Source organism: Macrotis lagotis, chromosome X (assembly GCF_037893015.1).
Source record: "Macrotis lagotis isolate mMagLag1 chromosome X, bilby.v1.9.chrom.fasta, whole genome shotgun sequence".
Lineage (NCBI taxonomy): Eukaryota > Metazoa > Chordata > Mammalia > Peramelemorphia > Peramelidae > Macrotis > Macrotis lagotis.
In genome coordinates, this window is record NC_133666.1 from 327,109,883 (window position 1) to 327,137,494 (window position 27,612).

The 27,612-nt window shown below is 35.3% G+C and overlaps 1 protein-coding gene across 2 annotated transcripts in view; it reads right to left on the reverse strand.

Moving 5' to 3' along the window:
- The window catches only part of MOCOS (molybdenum cofactor sulfurase), a 113,807-nt gene that overhangs the window by 46,093 nt on the left and 40,102 nt on the right, over positions 1–27,612 (reverse strand). For both annotated transcript variants that reach the window (XM_074204611.1, XM_074204610.1), the window contains 5 exons: positions 24,127–24,570; positions 22,179–22,341; positions 12,492–12,573; positions 7,106–7,230; positions 328–433 (listed from right to left, as the gene is read on the reverse strand). In XM_074204611.1, coding sequence (XP_074060712.1) covers positions 328–433; positions 7,106–7,230; positions 12,492–12,573; positions 22,179–22,341; positions 24,127–24,570 — 920 coding nt within the window. The remainder of the gene's footprint in view (positions 1–327; positions 434–7,105; positions 7,231–12,491; positions 12,574–22,178; positions 22,342–24,126; positions 24,571–27,612) is intronic.

Consider the following 27,612-nt stretch of genomic DNA (forward strand, 5'->3'; position numbering starts at 1 on the left):
TTGGCTTCTTGATACTCAAGTTTTATGAGATGTGAGGGCTTGTTTTTCATTTCTCTTCTGTGGTCATAATGTTACCTACTTAGAGAACATCTACTGCTAGGTAATTGGGAGAACAACACACTCTTGAGCCGCCAATTCACCAGCATAGTGCTCTGCACATAATAGGCATTTCATAAATATGTTTTGAATTTGCTGAGGACATTTTGAAAGAAACAGAAAGACCACATCAGAGAGCAACAGAAGCTGCTAAGAAACACTTGTCTACAAAATATCTAACATTTGCTTACAGCTTACATGACTGACCTTTCTTAAGAGAGTATTTCTTACCTTTCATTTAACAGCTGATGAAGTACCAAAACACTAGCTCTATTTATCAGGAGATATTGTGCTTCATTTACCAAAGAAAGGGAGGCGTTTGTGTCATGAGATAGATCTAAAAAAGAAGCAATTCGGTATTTTAATGTCATAGTTAAAGCAACAACATGTTATTTTTTATTTCTATATTTAGGAAAACAGTCCTTCCAGCAAAGTCTGCTTTAAAGCAGATTTTTTCAAATGAAGTCCATTTCCCATTAATTTGCAATCAAAAATTTAGAGAAGCATTTTGCTAGAAAAAATTGGGAGGTCTAGTCCTGATGATCCTATCATAACTCCAGTTAAAATGAATGGAATCTAAAACTCAAACACATTGAAGGGCATAGTAATTATGATGATAAAATAATATGATTTGTCAAAAAAGACTATTCAAAAATATTAGCAGTCAATACAATACTATACTGAAATTTAGTCACAAAATAAAAGCTTCCCAATGGGAAAATAAAACACAGAACCAGCAACTCCAACCATAGGATTCCTGCCACAGAAGTAAAGCTATTATTATGGTGATTCTTTATTCCCCCTTCCCCACTTTTCTAATCTGTTGAATTTGCTGGTCTCTTTCCACATACCTTTGCTCAGTCATACTCACTTTGTGTACCCCATATAAACCTTAAACTTCCTTAGGAAACTCACAAAAGGAAAACTTACCATTTCTAAACTTGCAATGAAGGGTTATGCTAATGTGTTTTGGGGCAAGTGAGTTTTTGCCTTTATAATAATAATTCATATCTATATAACACTTAGAGATTTATGAAATGCTTTACTCATATTTTCAAGAGGAAGACTGATGGGTATGTTATTATCCCCATTTTTTCAGTATAAAGAAATTAAAGCTCAGAGAAATTACATAATTTTTCTGAGACAGATAGTAAACAAGAAAGGCTAGGATTTAAATTCAAAGAATGTGGCTGGGGGCAGCTAGGTGGCGCAGTGGATAGAGCACTGGCCCTGGAGTCAGGAGTACCTGAGTTCAAATCCAGCCTCAGACAATTAATAATTACCTAGCTTGGGCAAGCTACTTAACCCCATTTGCCTTGCAAAAACCCTAAAAAAAAAAAAAAAAAAAAAAAAAAAAAAAGAGTGTGGCTAGTAGAAAGAATTCCTGCCTGGACTCAAGGAACTAAATTCAAATGTGACCTCAGACACTTACTTGCTGTGTGATCCTAGGCAAATCTGTTTGCCTCAGTTTCTTCATCTATAAAATGAGCTGGGGAAGCAAATAGCAAACCATTCTAGTATCTTTGCCAAGAAAAACCCAAAGAAGAGTCACAAAGAGTCAGACATGACCAAAACAACTCACCAACAAAAATAAATTATCAGCAGATTTAGGTTGTATTAGTTACTTTTGTTTGCAGAAGAATCTGGTTCAGAGCTGGGGACTTCTCTAGGTATCCTCAAAACTAGCTTTATTATAATTTCAAAAGGTTGACCATCATTGGGCATTGGCTAGTTGTGCCATTGAATTTCTCAGAATCAGTTCTAGTCAACCAAATTTCCTTTAGGTAAAGTATGCTTTATAAAAATATGTTTCTTCAAAGTAACAATAATAATAGTAGTAGAATAATAGAGCTAGGAGGGATCTTGGATTCATCTAATCTAACAACCCTCCTTTTGCTGTTGTTCTGGTCATGTCTGACTCTTAGTGATTCTTCTTTGGATTTTTTCTTGGCAAAGATATTAGAATGGTTTGCCATTTCCTTCTGTGATTCATTTTACAGATGAGGAAACCAAGGCAAATAGGGTTTGGTGTCTTACCCAGGGTCACAAAGCTAGTAAATGTCTGAGGTCAGATTTGAACTGAGGAATACTTCCTGACTTTAGGTCCAGTTCTTTATGCATTGTACCATCTACTGCCCTAACTCTTTCAAAAAGGACCTAAGAAATTAAACAACACCCCTTGGGGAATGTGGATAGTAAAATGGAGAGCTAGGATTTGAACTTGGGTCCTGGGACCCAAGCTATTGCCAAGACACCAAACTACTTCCTAAGTTTATGCTTCATCATAATATGGAGGATACCTTGGATTCTGGAATATCATGCCAACAGAGCTTAAGCTCTAACAGCTTCTACTCAGCTGGGAATGCTTTAAATATGGCCTGAAGAGGACAGGAAATTGTAGCTGAATAAAATGTGGATTTGAGTTGATAGAGCTATTTTGATCATGAATCAAAAGACAAATGTAATCCTTTTGTATTGTAGTGCTCTTCTGTATTGCAGTGCTCTTTTGTATTGCAGTGCTCATGATAAACAATCTCCAAAAAGAAAAGGCTACAAAAATAACAACAAGCTTATAGAACAGAATCTTTTGGAGAGGAAGAAGAAATAGATAAATTCTAAAATTCTGATAATACCATCCAATTAAATCAGCATAGTGTGAAATCACTCTGTGATTTCAACACAAGCAAAGGATATGTTAGAAAATACAGGCTCAAAGATCTAGAATTAAAAAAGGTTTTTAGATTCATTCCTCTCTATTTTATATGTAAGGAAACTAAGATTTGGAAAGGTTTAATGTCTTGCCTATTATCCTAACAGATAGTAAGTATCAGAATTAGAATATGGACACAAATTCAATGATTCCAGAGACATCTTCAAGGAAACAAAGATTTATCAATGTGAGAATGATTTCTTAAATATTATTTTTATTAATGTTTAATTGTTCATTAGCCCTTGGTTATGCACCTAGACTATCCATTTGTAAGAGCAAAGGTCAATAACAAATTATATGATTAAATAAAGATCAGAGGATAGGGCATTTTATTAAGACAATTACAGTCTAACATAATTAACCAAGCTATTGATGCTAAAAGTTGGGAAATAAATAAAAGAACAAACATCAACACAGATGGTCATCATTTCCTAAGGAAGTTTAATCAACATAAATCATCATAATGAGTAGACCCAAAGATCCTAGAATCACCCTGCTATTTATTAGTTGCTCCGACTAGTGCATTGTATTATTTCCATCCAGTCCCAAATCCTGAATGAGATCTATAATGAGTCAAAGGAATGTGGCTCAATTTTTCATACAGAGAGGCAAAAGTGAAAATGAAAGATGAAGATTAAAATGACCGACTGTCCTGATTATGGAATGTAACTAGATGGACAACTTATGTAAATAGTTCAACAGAACATAACTTGGGACACTCACAAAGAGTGGACAATGAATTATGTCCCAGCTTGAATATGAGGAATATGACCTGGCTAAACTTTTCAAAATCTCATCATGCTTTTAATAGCCCAAAGACAGTCCAGCCTACTTTCCTCTTATTGCTCAGTTCTGGACCCAGGGCATTGTATGTACTAATTATACATACTAATCAATCATCTCCACAAGTTGCCCAAAGCACTATGAATCATAGTTTGGACAATAGGCAATCTTCATCAAATGAGACCAAATGAAATAGTCAATGAAAATTGCAAAGCATGGTACCTGGAACAAAGTAAATGCTATTATAATGCTATTTGTTATTATTAATTCATTTTTTCTTCCTGTGTGGATAATTAGATCAACCTCTTTAAAGTGATTATGGACTTTAAATTTTGTAAAATACAATGCTGCCTCACCTCCTATGTTCTGGACAAACATGGTCACAGTTTTTGAAGGATTTACCCTGTTCTGGAGCTTGCTACAATCAGTACATCACCTGCAACCAAGAACATTTGGAAGACCTTGCCATCTTTCTAGAGGGACTCTCATCTCAACTTGGGCTCTGTACTCAATGTCCTACATGACAGTAGCAAACATCTTGGGGAATCATGTGTTTCATTGCTTGATATTAATAGTCAGATGGTTGGACAAAATTATCTCTGTTACCTCTGTCAAACAGTCATTTATAATGTTGACATGTGCATGAAAGATCTATTATTGGGCAAGAGTCTTTAAGGTGGCTTTTAGCTTTTCAAAATCAGAGCCTTTTTTTTAATTAAACACAGTAGCATCTTTTGGTCTTTACTTCTTTCAGTCAGTTATTTGATGAATTCTGTGATCTACTATGGAATATTGCTTTCAAAGGCTTGACTATTTTACAAGGCCTCATATGTAAAGATTATTCTCATTAACATTTTTACAAATTGGAAAGTGAGCTATCAGCTGGAAGTTATTATTGTTCTTTCAGTTACATCCCTGGTGATGATAAAGACCTGATATTCTTTTATACATTTTTACTATCTTCCCTTCCTTCAGATACCACAATGCTCTCTTAATTATGTTGGTTCTAAGGGTGGCTAGCGTAATGGATAAAGCACTGGCCCTGGAGTTAGGAGTACCTGGGTTCAAATCCAGTCTCAGACACTTAATAATTACCTAGCTGTGTGGCCTTGGGCAAGCCACTTAACCCCGTTTGCCTCACACAAAAAAAAAACCTAAAAAAAATTACGTTGGCTCTAGAACAAACCTCTTCCATCTAGTTTATTTTTCCCATCTTTTCTTTCTTCACTAATCATGTCCATTTTCTCCACAGGTTGTGATGTTTGACTCCAAGTGAAATGGTGCAATTGTCCTTGATAGTGAAAATAATTTCATAACAGATGTGTGTATATATGTATATTTATAGTTCTTTTCATTTTTCATGTATGTTTGCCCTCCTTCCTTTTTCTATCTTAAATTCCATCAGTTTGACTTTGTTTGTTTGAATTTTGTGCCGTTTGGTTTAAATTTTTTTTTCTGTGTTTCTTACTGTTTTACAAGGTGATTCTGTTCATAATTTTTCTACTATACTTCTCCACAAAATTTTACAAATGAGTTTATATTTTAAACTGGGGTTGCCCTGGGTTGTTCTAATACTTCAAGAAGAACAAGTATTTACTGGCTAATGAATCTTTTATATTTTTCATTTAAGTTCTTTTTATAGCAATTGATTTAAATCAAATTAAACTATTTTATAAAATCGCTATCATCCATGTCAGTATCCTCCTTTTCCAAAGCCATCTTCCACTTTAAATATCCAAAACTTGTTTGAATTTATTAGATTATTGTTGTTTTGATTGAATGCCATATTTTCTCATTATTCTTTCTTCTGTCAAGTTTTATCTGTTTTAATATTTGCCCTACATATTTGTTCTAATAGCTGCTATATGCGTGTTGTGTGTATTTGTCACTACCACAACACTATCAAGTCATTTCCTATATGTTAAAAATACTTTCAATTTCTTTTTTTCTAATTATTAATTAGTGCTGATCTATTTTTTTAGGTTTTTTGCAAGGCAATGGGGTTAAGTGGCTTGCCTAAGGCTACACAGCTAGATAATTATTAAGTGTCTGAGGCCAGATTTGAACTCCTGTCTCCAGGTCCAGTGCTCTATCCACTGAGTCACTTAACTGTCCCTTACTTGATTTTTATTGAACCTAGGACTGCCACTTCTTTTCTCCAAGAAAATAATGATAATTTAGAGACAAAATTCTGTAAAGTCTACAAACCTAGGTCCTACTTCTGATCCTATTATCCAATATATTTTTGCATGAGTCAACAACTATCATAGCCTATATTAATGCTATTTTTTAGGATCTTTGAATGATTTCTTTCTAAAATTTGTCTATTTCAGCAGCAAATTTGATTTTTTAAGCTACAACTATTTTTAAGGTGGTATTATTACAAATAATTACCATCTGAGTTTTGTAATTAAATTTAAGCACAAGTCTCCAAGAAATGATGTCCCCCCCACACTTTGGGATACATTATATTAGAAAATCTTTTTAGTATCTTTTGTAAAAATGAATATTAAGAAACATAATGTATATTATTATTAATGAATTGAATGAATGCATAAATGGAATTTAATAGGCGAGCATTCTAGGTGACAGATCAGACTTCTGGATTCTTAGTTCTTGTAAATCAGTGCACCAAGGTCTGCTCACTCAGTTACATACTGATACTTCAATATTTAAAGAAGCCATGGTATCATAAGTATGGCTTTCTTTCTGTTAATTAAGATGGAAACATTTGCATGATTTAGTATATGATCCTTATAATATGAATTACAATAGCTAAAAGTTAAAGCCTCTATAATCTGCTGCTATATTTCTGGTAGTAAACCTCTTCAAACATAACTAGGCTAGTACTCAAGTGATGAACAAACAGCATAGACCATCACTAAGGTCAACATTCCTGGCCTCTTAAATCTTTAAAGATCCAAGGTCACTTCCACCTCACACTGAAACATCGTTGGAGGACTTTGGGGTAAGAAGTTCACTGTGCAAGGAATAATGCCTTATATTTTAAAGATTGTTTTTCTTTTTTAAAAGGCTCTCCTTTGAACTTCCAAACACCATGCATTTCAAATGAAGAAACTAAAACTGCAACACAGTAAGATTAAGCAATTTGCCAAGGTGTAGAGGCAAGACTAGCAATTGTCTTCTGACAGTAACCTAATGCTTGATAATTCCTTATTACAAGAAAATTGCTGCATTACATCAAAAAATTTCTGTAAGTTCTGTACAAGTCTGAGACCTGAATCTTGGAAGGGAGGGATTGAAGTCAACCCCTGAAACCCTCATATAAAGCCTATCTAAATAGTTAAGTATTCACTAACCAAAAGTATGTCACTATGTCTGGCATAGGGTCAATAATTTCTCCTTTCAAATATGAGAGATAACAGTCTCAATTGTATGCATAATAATATGTCTTCCCATAAACTAACTCCATAAATAATACAAATGTGTGCAAGGGTCAACATTACAAGATAAGCCTAAATTCAATTTTCTAAGAGCCAAGATAAATTGATTTACCTTGTCTATGTTTCTTGTTTGTACTTCTTTTGAAATTTGAACTCTGTTTGATCAAACGACAATGACGACCAAAAAATTTTGACAACCAGTCTGAAATTTTTCCCCCACAATCATATGTATTTACCCTGGAAAGAAAAAGACTGAGATTGTTAGTCTTTAAGCAATAATTTATAATTGCTCCCAATTTTCTTTTAATTTTCAAATCCAAAGACAACAAAATCTTGTTTAATGAACACTCAGCTTAAGTGGAAACTTTAAGCAATACTCAAAAACATATGAGGCAATAGGGAGGGGGAAGAATGAAGATCTTAAAAGGCAAAGAGAATTGACAATTTTGATAAGATGCTTAAAAGCTGCTGCTTGTATGAACACTTCAAGGGGAAGAATAAAACTTTAGAAATCATTTTGAAAAGCATATATATATATATATATATATATATATATATGTATATATATATATAATTATAGTCATCAAGAACCATAAAGCTTAAAATTTCACACTTTATAAGAATTAAAGCCTTGTTATTTGAAAAAACCCTAAGGTCATAGTTTTGACTTGTTTCTTGAGTCTGCTTTTTTTTATGAGGGGAGGGAGAGAGGATGGGACACATGCAAAGCTGAAGAATAGGTAAACACAGCAAGGATTTGTTATACAATGTCCTAAACGTGATTTTGGAGGTGCAAACACAGGTGTTCTTAAAATCCTCTTTATTTTTCTACTAAGGGGAAAAAATATATAACATCTTACTCTGGAACCGTGAAGCAGACATGTAATCTCATTATGTAGCTTTCCTTTCATTGTAGACTTTTAGGAGATTATCTATAAAAGCCATTTTTGACCACTAATTTTGTTATAAATTCAGGATAATACAAAACTAACTGGATTTTTTAATATACAGACCATTTTAGCCATCTCCTATTCATGTTGTTCTTTAAGTTGTTACTAAACAATTTCTGAAAATATTCAGCTCAGTAATTTCTCAGTCTTTGCAGTGCACAGAACTACAACTGTCAGAACAGAGATACAAAAAATAATGAAGAAATTTTTAAATGTTCAATTATATTCCAATATTCAAAGACTCTGTGAGCTCCTTTATGGGAGCTCTGCTCCCATTGGTACAGATTTCAATCCATCCATGTCTCACCCTTGTCCTATTACAGAAACACCAAAAAGGATTTGCCCAGTTCAGCATGATGGAGACAGTTCTCTAGGCTGATCAACATTCCATGAGTAACAGGGTTTCACATGGGCTACCTGTCTATTATCCTCTTCTTTTCCAGTTAAACACTTCCTACAAGTTTAACAGGGCAGCTAATTGGTCCAGTGGATCAAACACTGATCTTGGAGTCAGGAGGAAAGGAGTTCAAATCCAGCTTCAGACACTTGACTCTTACTAGCTGTGTGACCTTAGGCAAGTCACATAACACTGACTGACTTCCTCTCATCCAGGGCCATCTCCAGTACTCCTGATTCATATCTGGCCACTGGACCCAGATGGCCCTGGAGGAGAAAGTGAGGCTGGAGAATTAGTGCAACCTTTCTTCACTCAAATCCAATTCAAGTGCTTGTCATAGAATTGCCTCCCTGATGTCATGGTCTTCTTTGAAAATGAAGGACAAACATTATTTATGCTATTTTCCAGTTCACAAGTAATCTTCAGGAATATGAATAATAGATTCAGTCTGATTATACCCATCATCCAGCTATCAAGTATCCCTGAACTACCCATAATTTTAATTCCCCGAAGTTTGTGGTACACATGATTTGCAGCCATTTTGCATCATTGGGAAAATACTGGTTTAAAAAAGATGATTTACAAAATAATCACATATGGTCTTTAAAAAATGTACAGATCAATTTTCCTATTGCAATATACTCTGAATTCTTTCAATCCCTTATCCATTTGCAGTATTTGTCTAAGATGTGTGCATGTATGTATGCATATATATATACATACACACATGTGTGTTGTACATACATTCATACGTATAGGTAAGACAGAGACTATTTGAATAGGCTGCCCATCCAACTGTATTTAGCAATCATTTATTTATATATTGTTATTGTGTAAGTAATGAAGTATAAGCAAGTCTATTACCTTCTATCTACAGAGAGATAGAATGCCAAGAATAACATAGACACATCTAAACTTTGAGAAAATCACTTTAGCAGTTCAGCAAGAGAGAAACTTGAAATAGGAAGAGCAAATAAAAAGTTAATGTGATAATCTAGTCAAGAAGTGATGAGGGCTTGCACTAGGCTAGTGGCTGTGTGAGTGGAAAGAAGGGGTAGAATATAAAAGATGTAAATGTAGAAACAAGATTTGACAACAGATTGGACATTAAGGTCAAGGGACAGTCAGGAGTGGAGGATGACATCAACTTTACAAATATGAGTAACTAGGAAAATGGTAATACCCTTCCTAATAACAGGGAAGTTCTGAAGAGATAGATTTGGAGAAAAGATGAGTTCTGTTTTGAACATGTAGCATTTAAGATATCTATGGGACATCCATATATCGAAAAGCTTTTAATGATTAGAGACTGGAGCTCAGGAGAGAAACTAGCCTGGACAAGAGGTATTCTTGCAACCATTTGTATTTTCCTTTGTGGTCCAAACTCACTTCAATAGCTTAGGACATCCAAAGGAAAAGGATCTATATGTGCAAAAATATTTAAAATAGCTTTTTGTGGTGACAAAGAATTGGAAAGTGAGGGAGCACCCATCAATTAAGGAAAACTGAACAAATTGTGACATATGAATGTAAGATTAAATACTATCACTTTGTAACAAAGATGAAGAACATCTTCCCACCTTTATATGAACTGAAGTGAATAGAAATAAAAATATAATCTATATATTAAATATAATATAATTAATTACAATTATCATAATTATACTTATAAAAAACTTTGGAAGACTGGAATTCTGACCAACACAATAACCAAGCATAATTCCAGAGAACTTATGATTAAATATTCTACCCACCTTCTGACAGAGAGATAATTCTCAGGGAGCAGACTGAGAACTTTTTTTCAGATATGGTTAATGTAGGAATTTATTTTGTGTGACCATGTTTATAGTGGAGGTTCTTTTTCCTTGCTTTCTCAATAGGAGGAATAAAGGGAGATGAGAGGGAGAAAATTAGGATCTTCATAAAAGTAAAAAATTGAATTTTAAAATATAGTTATAGGTCTCACTGAGGAGGTTTTATTCTATTCTAGAGTGTGATACTACCAAAACATCATCCAGCATGGCACAGAGGAAAACACCCTGAATTTAGAGTCAGAGGACTCAAAAACTCCTTTGGTCAATTATTATCAATTTATAAGATTTTGGGAAAATCATTTTACATCTCTGGGCTTCAGTTCCCTCATCTATAAAATAAGATATTTAGTCCAGATCATCTGCAAGCTAAATTTGTGATCCTACATCCAGGTATTATTAGAGGAGGTAGTTGGAAGTTGCTTCAAACTCTAAGAATATGATTCTAGGATCTCTCAAAAAGAATATCAAGAGAACTTCATTATCCATGGAACTCTCTCTTTGGTTTGGACTCTGCTGAGGGGGCAGGGATGACTACATATCTCCCTGTTTTATTCTTCTTTTGATGCTGATGATCAAAGGATCACTAAACAAAGTAACCACTGTGGTTCCTCTATCAAAGAACCTTGTATGATTATAGCACATACATGAAAGAAAGGTTGTTAGAGAACTATCCTTAAGGCTGCATTTTGCTATACTGAATAAATGCTCTTTTGTAATTTACAAATAATAAACACCTTTCAGCAAACTTTGTATCCATGAAGATATAGTCTTCTGGAGAATATAATTTGTAGAAGCCTATCTATCCCTTTCTTATATTCTTATCAAGATTCATATTCTTTAGATGATTGTCATAAATACTTCATAGAAATAAGAAGGGAGGCATTGCTGATGTCATATACTTGTTGTCTTTCTTTGCTAACAATTTATTCTTGTTCCCAAACATTTAGTATCTTTCTTCTTTGGTATATCTTGAAAATCAGAATTAAATTCCTCTTTCAGAAGTTTAATTTTCTGTTTTCCCTTTACATTACTGTACCAGATGTCTTTGTTAGTCCCACATACCTGCCTATTGATTCATCCCATAGATATAAGGAACCCTTCAATTTATTTAGTACTGGAAAAAAACTCAGAGTAACATATTAACCTATATATAGTTGTTTAGTCAATTAGTCGTGTTCAACTCTTTGCTACATCATTTGGGGTTTTCTTGGCAAAGATACTGGAGTGGTTTGCTATTTCCTTTTTCAGCTCATTTTACAGATGAGGAAACTGAGGCAAACAGGCTTAGGTGACCCTTGCCCAGAGTACCACAGGTAGTAAAATGTTCCAGGCACAGAGCTCTATAGCTACCATTAACCTATTTACTACCCCTATTTAGCACACTTTTAAAGCATGCAAACTGGCTCAATAGAATTAAATCATGTTCTCGAGTCAATGAAAATGACAACATTGTTCTTTTTACTATTTTCTACCTGACTCAAGAAACCTCAGCTTCCAACACTCAAGAAGCAATGCTTGCTCAGATGACAAGCATCTGCATGGAGGGTTGGAACCCTTGAATCTGGCAATGTACAGAAAAGTATGCCTACTAGATCCTGAATCCAAGACTATAGGAAATAATAAGATGTCATCCCCTTTCTTTTTCCCTCATTTTTCAATTCCCCTCAGCAGTTTAAATGCTCAAAAGATTCTAAAGCATAAATCCGGGAGAAACTAAATTTAACTGATACAAAGCATAAAGCACAAAGCAAGTTTGTTAAGTCTTGATTGATTCTTAGTCTATGTGGGCAGCTGAGGTTTCTCCTGTGAATATGAAAGACCAGACACCTTATCATAGGCCTTTCTTCATGTGTCTGCCATCCAGATGGTAGTAGTGGACCCAATGAAAAGACCTCATAAATCTTTTCTTTTTAATTATTCAATTTTTATTCATTGAATAAAACAAGCATTTCCATAATACAGTATAATAAAAAATATGATCTTATGGAACAATCTCCCACCGAGAAATGCCTGAAGTCTGAATTGTACCATAAGCCCAAATGCCAGGTCATACCACCTCAAATCTTCATCTCAATAAATTTGGCTTGCATAACTTTGTACAAGAGCTAGTTTTTATCTTTCTGATATGACCACTAATCACAGAATAGCCCATTTGCTGATAAATGATGGGAAAACCAAAAAATTCACTAAATATTGTAATTTAAACACTGCAAATAATTTATCATTACCATTAAAAAAAAACTTTTTCTCTGTATCTACTAGGCACCACTAGGGTATCTACATGCTTTTAATACACTTAGAAGTCAAAATCAGAGATTTCTGTTTCAAAATTCTTACCTGTCTGCACAGACTTTGCTCTGACAAACTTGATACTCTTCTCCATTATCTTCATCTAGTGGCACATCTATAGGTTCCATCCCTACATGAATAAAGGTTGAAGACAATTAGTATAAACAAAAATATTACTGAAAAATTGTGAACTGTAAGTTGTTTCTATAAAAGGACATGCGTGGGCCTTCATGATCTTTGCTGTATAGAGATTTTTATTCACTTTTTCTTCAACAGATCCCTTGATACCACAACCAGGGTTCTTTTTATTATATCAGGTTGCAGATATACACACCTGCCTTGGGTTTAGGTTGACACTTGCTATATACATATATCATATATATATATATATATATATATATGAATCATGGGTCTCAGTTTCCTTATTTAAAATATGGGGATGGTAATATTTAGATTTCATACTTTAAATATATATATATGGGTCTCAGTTTCCTTATTTAAACTATGGGGATGGTAATATTTAGATTTCATACTTTAAAAAGCTATTGTTAAGAAGGCTTGTAAACCTTAAGATATTTATAGAGACAGGGACTAGAACTGTGATTTCATTAGTATAACAAACTCCTAAATGAGGAAATTCTTGCTACCAGTATAAGAATCTTCTCTATAACTAAGACCCTACTGCACTAAGAAATTAATTGACTGATATTTAGTCACACAACCAGTATGCTGATTTAGACTTGAACTCAAGTCTTCATGGCTTTGAGGTTGGTTCCCTCCCTACCTATAACACCATAATCAAAGGATTTTATACAATTGAATCATTATTATTCTCAGCAGATAATATCTGCCTTTTGCTACCAATGAGGGGCTACATGATGCAATAGAAAGGATTTTAAAGGTGGGAGGGAGAGAATTGGCAACTGGAAATAAAATAAAACTAAATGTATTTTTTTAAAAGATGCTAACTTTGGAGTCAAGGGACCTTGGTTCAAATTCTTCTGACTTCCACTTGGGACTTACACAAGACACTATTCTTTAAACTAAAAAATGAAGAGATTGGATTGTTAGATCTTAATCTATGTTCCTATGCCCCTACTAATATTATGCTTGAAACTCAACAAGTGATGACCTAATCCTCTGAAAGCCATGTGTATTTTAAGAGACAAAACTATATCAGCAGAAATGGCAGCATTAAGAAGTCATTAAGAAAAGTTGTAGAACCTAAAAAAAAGGGGGGGGCAGCTAGGTGGCACAGTGAATAGAGCAACAGCCTTGGAGTCAGGAGTACCTGGGTTCAAATCCGACCTCAGACACTTAATAATTACCTAGCCATATGGCCTTGGGCAAGCCACTTAACCCCATTGCCTTGAAAAAACTAAAAAAAAATAGTTGTATGATTCCCTCCTTCTAAAGCAAGAAATTCTGAGATTAGAGATTCTAAGTAATATTAGCAAATGTAAATCCCACTCCTGTTTCATTTAGATGGTCAGAGGGATAACTCTGTGCTTCATCTTGCATACATGGAAGAAACTATAATTCCTGATTGCCTGAGAGAATGATGAATGTGATGTGGTGGAATGTTCAGACATACTTTAGGGTGGAGAGAAGAGGAAGAAAGGAGGGAGGGAGAAGAAGAGGAGAGGAGAAGGAAGGAGAGAAGGGGGAAAATAGAAGGAAGAGAGAAAGATAGAGTGAAAGAATAAAGGGGAGACAGTCAAGGTAGAGAGGGAAGAGGGAAAAGAGGTGCAAGAGAGAAAGGAGAAAAAACACAGACTTTGAATGGTAGATTAGACCTTTAGAGCTACAAATAAGTAGGGAAGTCAGCCACCATCATGCCCCTGAACTCTGGTACCTAAAAACCATAAAGATATTCCTTTTAATAAAATTATTTCCTCCTTGTTTGAACTGAGATTTTATCTCACTCCTAGGTGAAAAGTTCTTTTACTCTTGTGTATTCTCTGGAATATTCTATAGAACTTCTCCAGTTTCTATTTACTGTTTAGCTTGGATAAATGACTTTACTTTCCTATTTATATTGATCTTTTGTATAATCAGTGTTTGGTGGGAAAGGACTGATGAGCATAAGCTAAGGATTACTCTCCCCTTGAGAGATAAGGGTTGGGGCTTTTACTCTGAATCCCATCCCCCCAAGATCTTCTTTTTAAACAAATTGCTATCCACCATGCCTTTCACATCTTGTACTTGCAAAATCAATATTTTTAACCCTAGGGTCAATTTTGCATTTATTTCTTTTCACTTTTGTCTTATCAAAATAAAAAAACTTGTCAAGATTTTAACTACTGATTATGTCATTCAGGATGTTTACCTATCCTTCTCAAATTTATAACATCTATCTTCTCCATAAGTATAGTATCAATTAGTTTAGGAAAGACTTTGATAAAATTTAGATATGTTATTTATAATATTCCTCTGATTCACACAGTGACCCTCTCTAAAAGGTAGTAGACTAGTCTGTAATGACCCGTTCTTGATTGTACTATGTAAGATCAATGTTTCCTTCCATAATTATTCGCTAACCTCTTTAATAATCTATTCTATATTTTCCCAAGAATTAATGTCAAACTCATTGACCTAGAGATCATAGGACCTATTCTTTTTCATTAAAAGGAAAGGACAATTTTTGCCCTGTCCAACACCTGCAGTACTATTTCCATTATCCACAATCTTCCAAATATTCCAATATTTACCTATATTAACTCAGTATAAGGAATCATACTCTTCCACAGAGATCTTTCCTTTTCTGAATCCTTACAATGTATACTATCCAACCTTGAATTTGTAGCTATATTGCAGCATATTTTTCCAAAGATCACCAACTCCTTCAGGACAGAGACCTTTGTCCTCTGCCCATTGTATCCCCCTAAAGGCTTAGAACAGTGCTCAACATCCATGAGGCAACTTAATAAATAACCTTTTCAATAACTATAAAATTGTCAACCATCTGGGTAAGTACAATGGATATACATTAACATTAAATTAACATTAATCTTAAGTTGCTGAGGTTCTGTTTTAAAGGCACTTTCTGAATTCTGAACAATCATACCATTTATGATAGCCCATATGCATGAGCAGTCAAATGTTTCTCCTTTGTTCCCCCTAGACCCATCGTGGTGTTCCAAGCAGCTATAGTGCATAAAGAATATTGAGGAGATGGATTTTTTTTTCTTGTTAGTGAATAGTGTTAGGTCACAGAGCACTTATTAATTCTTCAAAGCACAAGACAGACTACTCTCCTACTGCTTGGTTACATTTTGTCAAGTCACATTTCTCAGCCCTGGAATAAAATTCAAGAATGTAATTGCCCCTCCTTTCATTCAGTTAGTTCCTGGATCATCCACTTGTGGTCTATAAACCACAACTAGTTTAAGCTATCATCATCCAGTCATCTGTTCTGGCCTGTCCTTGTACAATTAAGGGAAGTTTGATCTGCCCCAAGGAGAGCAAACCTGGTGGTTCTGGTCTCCCAACCAAGATTACAGGAGGCAGATGAGTCACATAAAACAATTAATATTCCTTTATTGTCAGAGAAGGGTGGGATTAGGCATTCCAGAATGCCAACCTGCCTTCCCCAGTGTAGTCAATTGTGATGTTCCCTAACTACCCAGACCTCCTCCTTTCCTGCATGTCAATAAAGAAGATTGCCCCACACACACTTCTACAGGTCTTACTGAGGTGGCCAATCTGACCCCTTTGTTAACAGTTATACACATTACTGTTAATAAACTTATTTTACTAAGTTTATCTTAATTGCATTGACTCATGACAATATGTAATACACACATATTTCTATAATAAGAAAAAGGAGAGGATTATATTTGAAATCAAATTAATCATAAAAAGAATCGATACTCTCAACCTCTGATGTCCTTGAAAGGGTACAAAAGGGTCTCTTTCATAATCTCCAAAAACATTTTTCTCCATTTCCTCATCATCTAATTTTCAAACTCTAGACTTTGAGAAAAAGGAAATTGTATCTATTTTTGATAAGTTCCCTCTAAGTCTCAAACATCATAAAGAGTGAGATGGGAATCTGTTGATGCCACTTGAAAGACAGAAACAAGAGACTGGATAAAGTAGAAAGAATCCTCCTCTGGATTCAGATGATCTGGGTATAAATCCTACCTCTCCTGTCTTACTACCTGTGTGCCCTTGCCTCCCTGGTCTTCAGTTTCCTCATCTGTAAAATGAGACTACTGAACTAGACCTTCCAGCTCTGAATCTGACCTCATGAATCTACAACTTTACAAAGAAGACTTTACAAAAACAAGTTGTTCCACAATGAATCAGTTTGTGAGGTAGCACCATGACTGTCTAAGATTTAAATTGCACCTGAGTCCAAGTACAAAGTCATCAAAAAGATAATGCAAAATGATCAAAGAACAAGATTTCTGAGCTTCACTACCTTTAGTGTCATTCTTTCCTCAGATTCTAGTTATCCAAGTAGATCTCATTGGGTTAGTCATGCTCATACCAACTTAAATATAGGAAACTATTGACATACTTTTTATTTTGTTTTCCTGATTATTTAAAACCATGACCCCCCTCCTCTCCTCAGACCAATCCCTACGCATGCTCTACTTCAACTTTCTACTACACTAGTGTTGCAACAATATTGTTTGCTGTTATTTTTCCATAGTAATTGAAATGTAGCCATTTAAAACATTTGTTTTCTATGGTAAAATGTGTTGCAAGTTCCAAATGCCCTAAGACATTCTGGAAGACAACCTATTTCTCAGCTGGGGATTTACTCTAAAATTGGCATGAGTTTAGGAGGACATATTTAAGGATAGCTGTCATATGACATTTTAAACAATTTGTTTTATTTATATCTTTTGTCTCTATAGTACAGTCATTTCCCATCCCACCCCCAGGATTGAATTCTCATTTTTGACAAAGAAAAATCAATCAGAAAAGAGCATCTGCTATAGAAACTTTGTATTATAGTATATAATATAGGATATATTATTCTAGTAGTCTCTGTCTTCACTACAATGAAGGAGAAAAGATATTATCTCTTCTCTAAAACTCCCTCTGTCTTCTCTATTTCTCAATATTCAACTTCCTTTTAGTGTTTTTTTTTTCATTTACCTAATTGTGGTCATTGTATATATTATGTTTTGATACTGCTTATTTCACTCTGTATCAGTTCATACAAATATCACACAGTTCTCCAAATTTCTCATATTCATCTTTTCTTATAATATATTCCATTATATTCACATACCATAAATTGTTTTCATTTATTCCCCAATATTCCTATTTAATCTCTAGTCCTGTGCTACCACTAAGAATGCTACTGTGACAATTTTGGCATACATTGGATATTTCTTTTGTCTTTACTTCTTTGCTGGTATATATTCTGCAATGGAATTGTTGGGTCAAAGGTATAGAAAGTTTGACCATTTCTCTTGCATAACTCTAAATTAAAATCCAAAATCCATATCCCAACACCAACAATGTGTTCTTATTATCCTCTGTCCATTCTTTAACCCCCTGAAACCTGCCTTCTTATCCTTACTACTCTACTGAAACTGTTTTCTGAAAGATTGCCAATGACCTTCTAATAGTCAAATTCAAAGACCTTTTCTTGTTCTTTTGTGTTCTCTCTCTATCTATCTATCCATCTATCTATCTCTATCTTTCAATTCTCTATGGCACTTAAAATGTTCCACTCCCTTGATTTTTACATCACCACAGTTTCCTGATTCTTTTTTCTATCCCTCTGATTCCTTTTCAGTTCCCTTTGCTGACCCTACATGCTCACCAATGATAAGCAGCATCAGCCCTATTCTCTTATATTTCTCTACTACCCCACATGAATATGACTCCTAGGACTCAGACCTCAGCCATTTACTTCTCTCTCTCAAGCTCTAGTTCCTCATCTCCTATAATTGCCCCTACAAATACAATATGACTAAAACCAAGCGTATTATTATCTTATACTCCAAACAGGTTTCCTTATTTCTGACAAAAGCATCACCATTCACCTGATCACTCAGTCTTAAAATCCTAGTGTCACCTTTGACTTCCCCTTCTTTCTTTCCATATCCAATCCCCAAATCCCTTCATAATTATTTTTGTGTTCGAATAAGGATAATGACAAAGCATCTACCTCATAGGGATGATGTGAGGATCAAATATGTGGATTTGTGTGTGTGTATATATATATATATGTATATACATATATATATATATCTGTAGGTAGATATTATGAAACTTAGCCAACAATAGAGCAATATGTAACTTTCAATTATTATGAATTTGAGGTGTCATGATTACTTCCACTTCTACCACAACCATTCTACTTTGAGCCTTCCTAATTGGTTCTCCTTTGCCTGACTACCTTAAACATCAAACAGCTTTCTTTCATTCAATTGATCACTTATTCAGTCATTCATTCAGATCTACCCTCACAGCATGCAAAGATAAAATCCACACAACACCGGAACCAATGACCTTAAGGTCAATTTTTTAAAACCCTGTTTTCATTGTGCTGCTCTCTTCAAAAACATTAGAGGGCTCCACATGCCTGTAGGATAAAGTCCAGAGTCTGAATTTTAGTATTGAAAGACCTTCACAATCTGATCTCAAGCATATCAACTCTGCCCCCCATCCTCAGATATACTTTTCTCCTACTTGCCTCCATGCCTTGCCCCAGAGCTTTTCTTCCATTTTTTTTTCTGCAATATAGACAAATGTTTCTGCCCACCTGTACAAATTCTACTTAACTTTGAGGATTCAGTTCAATACCTGGAAGCATTCTTCCATCATGACTTCCTTCTCAGAAATCCTCTGACATTTTTGTCTATAATGAATTCAATATTTTGATAATTATATGCTGCCTTTTATTATGTAACTATTCTATGCTTGTGTACATCTCCAACTGGTTTATAAACTTCTTGAGATCAAGATTCTTTTTGCATGCCACTTAGGATATATTCATCCAATTAATACTTATCTACTGCATGTGCTATGTTACAAAGCTATTATCATCTCACCAAACTCCTATGGGATTTGGCATTTGGAAAATTCTTAGATTAGCCTTTTAGAGCAAATGGTATCATTTAAATAGCCTCATTTAAGTGCAGGAAGGCACTAAACCATGTCCTAATGCCAATAAGGAGGGAAGCAAGCCTTCTTTCCTTTCCTTTTGTTTTCTCTCACTCAAGAAATGTGTAAAAACAACCAAAAGATTTTGTAGAAGAGTGTAGTTTTGAAGCTGTAGCATTAATATTATGAGTCTATCTTTCCTCCCTAAGGCTAAACTGTTCATAGTTTAAAAAAGAAAGAAATTAAAACAAAGACTTGCCAGATGCCAGAGAAGAAAATGTTCAGAAATCTGTGGGTTTTGAGGTTAAGATTACATTGTGTTATGTAACAGCAACACCCACTGGCTGCATGAAGAACATCTCAGCACACACTTAGCCTTGCTAAAACAGTTTCCATTAGGCCTGTCATACTGAATAGAATGATAGAACTACCTAAGCCCATTTTTCTTGTTTTTCAAGTTACTGGGATGGCCAGAGGAGGAATGAAAGTTCCATTAAAATTTATCTCAGACAATGTCATCCACATCCAGAGGGGGGGAAAACACAGAATTTGAATGCATGCTATGTTCTTTTTTAAAATTTTCTTTTATGTTTTTCCTTTCTCCTGGGTTTTTCCTTTTCCCTTAATTCTAATTCCTCTTACAAAATGACTAATATGTAAATATGCTAAATACAAATGTACATGTACAATTTTTGCCAACATGGGGGAGGAAGGGAGGGTGATAGAAAAATGTGGAACTCATAAATTTGCAAATGAATGAATGTTGAAAATTGGAAAAATAAAATAAAATAAAATTTCAACTTAAAAATTATCTCAGAATAGTTAAAACTGACTGTTCATGTCACAGGATCATGGTGGAAAATTTGGGAAATCAAAAGAATTCACTAGACTCACAGGGGGAAGGTGACATTATAGAATTCCAATATACATTCCTTATATTTTTCTCCCAGAAGCCCCAGATTCTCAGTGGTCTCTGCAGAGACCTCACCAGACTTCACAGTGAAAATAAAGCTTACCCTGTCTCTTTTCCTTTTCTTCTTGTTTCAGATTGTTTCCATAATCAGTAGGAGTTAAAGCTATCAGTTTACTTTCCTAGGATTATAAAAACACCTTTCTAGCTGCTAGGAAAAATGCTCAATTATCTGTTCATTAAAACATAAGCAATTCCTGACACCTGTTCTTATTAAATTAAAAATAATATATGATATATTACAGAGTGCTTTATATTTTATGAAGGCAATCAATGTTTAAGAGCATGTTCTGTGTCAGGCACTGGGGGTAGGAATTGGTGATGCGAAGGCAAAAATAAAATATTCCCTATCCCCAAGGAGCTTACAATCTAATGGGGAAAAACAACATGTACATGAAAATTAGATGCAAAATATAGATAGTTAGATTAACACAAGGGTAATTGGGGAGGAGGGCAAAGAATGACATCAGAAGCTAAGAGAATCAGCTTCTAGGAAACAAAGATACAAAGACACATAAGGAGATAATATATTCCAAGCATGAACGACAGTGTCTACTGCAGTGACCAAAGATGGGAGTAGTACAGGTGAAAAAAGAGAAAGCAAGTCAGTTTAGCTGAACTGAAGAGTGTGTGAAATAGAGTTAACAGATATAATCCCCAGCTTAATGTGAACTTCTTACCAGAGTCACTCTCCCCTTCTGGAACCAGAAGAGAATCTAAAACTCCAATCCTTTTCTCCAGAAGTTGGAAGCAAGACTAAGATTTCTCTTTTCTCAAGCTCTCACCAACTCTGCCTTCACACAGGATCATTAAATAATCAGTCTCCACTAATGAAGAATCTTATGCAAATGGACCCTGGATTTCATTTACAGTAAGGCCAGAAGAGTAGTATTGAACCAGATTATGAAGGACCTTAAATAGCAAACAGAGGCATTCATATTTGATGCTAGAAGTAAAAAGGAGATACTAAATTGTGGGAGTGATATGGTCAGACCTGTGCTTTTCTCTTCCATCACCTCATTGTTGTCTTCATAACAACCCTGTTAGGGAAGCTTGATGTGCCATTACCTCCATTTTATAGAAGAGGAAACTGAAAATCAAATAAATGAACTATTTTGCCTTCTTTAAAAAAAATTATTTATTTAGGGTAATGGGGTTAAGAGTGACTTGCCTAGGGTGGCTAGGTGGCGCAGTTGGGGTGGCTAGGTGGTGCAGTTGAGGTGGCTAGGTGGCACAGTGAATAGAGCACCGGCCCTGGAGTCAGGAGTACATGGGTTCAAATCCAGTCTCAGACGCTTGATAATTTCCCAGCTGTGTGGCCTTGGGCAAGCCATTTAACCCCATTTGCCTTGCAAAAAACCTTAAAAAAACAAAAAAAGAATGTCTTGCCCAAGGTCACACAGCTGGGTAATTATTAAGCGTCTGAGCTTGGATTTGAACTCAGGTCCTCCTGACTCCAGGACTGGTGCTCTATCCACTGCACCACCTAGCTTCCCCCTTGCCTTTTTATTCTACTCAAGTTGTTTCTAGACCTTTCATTTTGAGCCAAAGGCCTATTGCACTTGGTTAGGAAATAATCCAAGTGAGAGCAGAGTCAAGGCCCTTTTGTCTTGTAGCCAACTCTCTCCCTTACACCACACTGCTTCTGACAAAGGAGGGAATGTGAATATGAGCTTGTGACTGCTTCTTACCTTCAGCTGTTATGACCATAGTCTTTCGCTGCAAGTCAATTAAGGGTTTAATTAAGCAGAGACGAGGCTCCTGCTTCTGACTGAGGCAAATTCCATTGTGATTCACAACCATCCAGTTTCGGTCATATAACAATCCTTGGTTTCCAATTGGCCATCTGGTAACCTGAGAAAGAATGAAAATAAGTCAAAACTAAAAATGTAAGCCCGCTTTAGGCAAGAATCCTTTATATAAATCAATGCATAAATATTTTAGCATAGTTTATGCACTGAGTTCTCAAAAATAAGATCAAAATTTAATTATATAACATTATATAATTATATTTATTTAATTATAATTTAAAGGCAGGTAGGTGGAGTACTGGATAGAGTGCCAGGCACAGAGGCAGGAACCCTCATCTTCTTGAGTTCAAGTCTGACCTGAGAAACCGCCTAGCTATGTGACCCTGATCCAATCATTTAACTCTGTTTTTTTTTTTCATTTTTCTCAGTTTCCTCATCTGTAAAATGATCTGGAAGAAGAAATAGCATAGCAAACCACTGAAGTATCTTTGCTCCCAAAACCCCAAAAGGGATCATGAAGGGTTGGACATAACTAAAAATAAATGAATAACAAATTATAATGTAATAAACATTTCATTAATGGATTCATATAATTTAAAGGAGAGAGGAGAGAGAGGATAAGGGGAAAATTATAATTGAGGATTTTATATAGGCTTTTAAGGTTTAAAAGTTGTTTTGCACATATTGGAGGAAGACAGAACATGATAAACACATAATTATGGAGCTAGAAAAAAGTAGTAACAGCTAGTATTCAAACTCAGCTTTCCAATCTCCAACTCTCCCATTTCCATTATTTCATTCTGTCTCCACAAAGCCCTTGACTGCCAAGTAAGTTATAGTTTTATCCCAGTTCTCAATGGGTCTAGCCATTAGGCCTTACTTTATTTAGCCCTTTCAATCAAAACATAACAAGAAGGAAGCAGTGTGGCTCATCAAGACACCACTGGTTATGGAGTGGGAGGACGTGTTCAAGCCTGCTTCTAAGGCTTACAATTGTGTGATCTTGAGCAAGGTACTCACTCTCCATGGGTCTCAGTTTCATCACCTATAAAATGGCAGAGTTGGACTAGATGGCCTCTGAAGTCTCTTCTGGCTCTAGAGCCTGATTCGATTATTTTAAATATAGAATGAATGATTTGCAGTAGGATCATAGTATGATAAACTTAGAATTGTAAGGGACATTAGAATCTAACCCCCATGTTTTACAGATGATGAAATTGAGTTAAAGAGAAGTTAGATGATTTGCTCATGATCACATTTCAAGAAAATGCCTTCAGTAAGATTTGAGTCCAGTAAAACATAAGCCCCTTGAGGTCAAGGACTGGTTTTTGTTGTTTCAGTGTTTCCCTAGAGCCTAACACAGGGTTGTGAGCATCATGGTCACCAAGTAAATACTTGATTGCATTACCCATAAAAAATCAATCATAAGTATTTATTAATTACCAGACCCTGTGCTAGGTTCTGGGGTTAGAAAAATGAACCAGGAGAAATGGACATAAAACAACCAATAATGTACATTCCAGTTATAGCAAAGATCTCTCCAAGGGAGAACTAAACTCAACATATTTATGAAAATTGAGTTCAGATGACCTTCAGAAATATTCAAGAGATTCTATTTCATCCATTGATCTTTTCAGTAATTCTTGCTCACTGTATTCATTGAAAATAAATTAACCTTTGATCACAAAGGACTGAAGCATACTAAAGTAATAATAAGAAAACTAACAATTATAATAGTAACTACATTTGTGTTATGGGTGCATTATCTCATTAGTGCACCAAGGCTACTCAGTGACTATATTGTATATAATTTTTTTCACTTTATGATGAAGTTTCTGAATGAAGATTAAAAAGGAGCACTCCCAAAGATCAGATTTAAAAAACATACCTCCAAGGCAGCACAAGATTTGATGGGATAAATATAAATATTGGTGATGAGAAGTGGTGCCACCCCTCCATCTAGTGCTGCTGTAGAGATCAATGGAGCAATGTGCAGGCCACTTCCTGGCTCAGTCTCAGGAGAATGAAAATCCATGGCTTTTTTAGTCATAGAGGAATTGTTCAATTCAACCGGTAAAAGAACATCTTCTTGACTCAATTTTCCAGTTTCATGCCCATTGACTGTGACATCTTGGCCCACAGGCTCTTCTGTTCCCCCAAGAGTTATCTGAAAGGGAAGTTTACTGTCCACCTTCCCTAATCTGATAGCTATGATGAACTTCAGAAAGGTCTGTGCATCCTCAAAAGTGGACATATAGCCGAATGATATTCTCACTGAGCCTGTAGGGTGACCGTCAATGAGATCTATGTCATCTCCACATATATGGCCAGCCTAGGAACAAAAAGAAAATTATAAACACACAGTAATATTTTTCTTCACTGTTTTATTTCTCATAAATAATGTTCAGAGTGAATTTTAAAAATATAATTAATATAGAAAAAAGGATTGCCAAGTTGTTCAGTTAATGATAATTTTATTAATCACCTATTATTTCATTCAGTCCAAGCAAAGGGAAATTCAAGACTCAAGATTTGTGGTTTGGGATATTTACTGTCATCTCTTATTATCTGACAAGGAATCAAAGTACCTATTGATTACTGATACCCTTTATTCCTAACCCCACATTAAAGGAACAACTACTGTTACTTCCTACAGACAATCCAGACAAGGCCTGGAGTACATACTTTGATTAAATCGTGAAATAAGGTGCAAATCTCTTATTGGAGATTTACCAGAAATGATATTGTATTAAAGATATTTTTACTATTTAATTGAGACTTTCTCCCAGATATAATATGGAAAAAAATGAGGGAATAATGGCATGAGGAAAGCTTTGGAGAGAAAAGTGGGGAATATCAATGCATTTCCATTCCAAGGATAAATCCTGAAGTGTGTCTCTATTTAATGGATTCTCTAGAACCAAGACAGAAAGGGTGTCCTGTATTTACCAAGCATCTACAAATACAGTGGGGAGTGAGCTGAGAAAGTGAAGATAAAATAAGACACATTCCCTGAACTCCAAGAGTTTATATTTTCAATGGAAAAGAAAAGCATGCACCCAAACAATTAGAAATCAGAGTTTTATGATTACTTTCAAGATATGTGTGAGAGATAATGAACTCTAAAGTAGAGAAAGAAGATGTCAATGTGAGGCTAGAGTTAACTTACAAACTTCTGGAGTAGAAGAGATTTAATATGGACTCTGAAGAGTGAATGACATTTGTATCAGGAGGAACTAGGGTGCTGGATATTCTAGACCAAGAAAAACAGTATGTGTAAGGTGAGAATCAGCATGGCATATATGGTAGGAGGGTAAAGCTCCCTGCAGTCTGGATTCCTGTCCCCTCTCTAGGAAGAGGAAGGATCTCAAAGGAAGATGACTCATGATGAGATTCAAATCTCCTGTTTCAGTTTCCTCATCTATAGAATGAGCTGAGAAGAAAATGGCAAACCACTGCAATGTCTTTGTCAAGAGAATCCTAAATGGGATCACACAGAATGAAACATAACTGAAGCAAGATATACTTTATTTTGTTTTGGGTTTTTTTGGTTTCTTTGCAAGGCAAATGGAGTTAAGTGGCTTGCCCAAGGCCACACAGCTAGGTAATTATTAAGTGTCTGGGACCGGATTTGAACCCAGGTACTCCTGACTCCAAGGCCAGTGAATTTATCTACTGCACCACCTAGCTGCCCCGCAACATATACTTTGTACAGAACTTTAATGCTGTGGAAATGACCAGGAGGCAGAAACTTCCTTGTGTTACGATAAAAATTGTAATAAGATTTTTCTAAAACAAAGGTCAATTGACAGAATCATAAGATTCAGAGTTGGAAGGGATCTTGGAGATGTGAAATCAACTAGTTCCCTTGACAGATAAGGAAATAGAGTAGAGTTAGTAACCTGCTCAAATTCAGACAGGTAAAAATAATTAGATCTGGCATGGATTTGAACCACTTCTTCTGATTTCAAGTGCAGGAACCTTACCACTTATAAACAGAATCACAAGATTCTATTTGATTGGAAGAGAGCTAAGAGGTCACCTAAAAAACTCTAGAACTAGGATTCCCCTCTTCAATTCTTGATGAGTGGTCATCTTTCCTTTACTTGAAGATCTTCCACGCTGGGACACTCACTACCTCATGGTACAACTCGATAACTTTTTGAACTGCTTTGATTGTGAGAATTTTGTTTTGTTTTGGGTTGAAATCTGCTACTCATTAATTTCTTCTCATTGGACCTAATTCTGTTCTCTATGTCCAAGTTGAACAGCATTTGAAGAAGGTGTGAAAAGTAGCCTCTCTTTATTCCTTAATTGGTTATAAGTCATACATATTATCTCTACTAAAAAGAACATAGAAACAATAAAATTTGGACAACTTTTCACAGTTTCACTAGAAAATCCATTTGAATTCCCCCCCTCTTTCTCTGTGCTTCATTATGGAAACCTAAATATGTTTAGCTTATTTCTTGATGCTTTCTCTTCTAATAGATGACTTTTTGATTGTCTGTCCATTTTGTGAGGCAATTGAGGTTAAGTAACTGGCCAAGGTCACATAGCTAGTAGATGTCTGAGACTGTATTATAAATTCAGGTTATCTGGATTCCAGGACTGGTGCTCTATCCACTGCACCACATTAGAATTTTTTAAAAGGCACTTTTATTGATGTCTATTTCAAATGTTTCTGTAACAACCTATAAGGTATTCACCAGGCATTCACCAGGTGAAAGCAAAACATATAATAGGATGTGTGACACTTGGATATTTGCAAAAACTGTGCGATCACAGAAAATCACAGACTTTCTCTCCCCCCTCTAGGGGTAGGAGAGATCAACAGCAAACAATATAGGAAAAGATGGATTCATTCTTTCTGGGTAAACTCAAACTGGGGATTCCAACTTAGCAACTGCAAAACCATATTTTATAAATATGGAACATATACAAGAATTTATGGTTATAACATAAACATTCTATGTTACTTAAAGACATTGAGCTTAAGGCACAGGGTTACATAATTTCAGACTGATTAGTAATTCAGGATCAATGTACCCCAAGGACAAAAAATGCTGATCCCAAGAGAATTCAGGAATACCATTCCAATCTTTCCAAGTACAGGCGCTCCACCCAGAACAGTAAGAAACATTTACATACCAGAAAAAAAAAACTTGTTAAAAGTTTCTATTTAGTCTCACAGGAGCAGATAGAAGAAATCAGTCAGTTGGAGTAAATGGTTGAATGAGGTGGGGAGTGGGGAAGTTTTTAAACTGGCAAATTCTGATGAATTCTGTTTGCATCTTAAGAGGGGTCTGCTAGCCTGAGAAGAGATCCAGGGTGACAGAAAGCACAGTACAATTTTATGAGATATGATACTAGC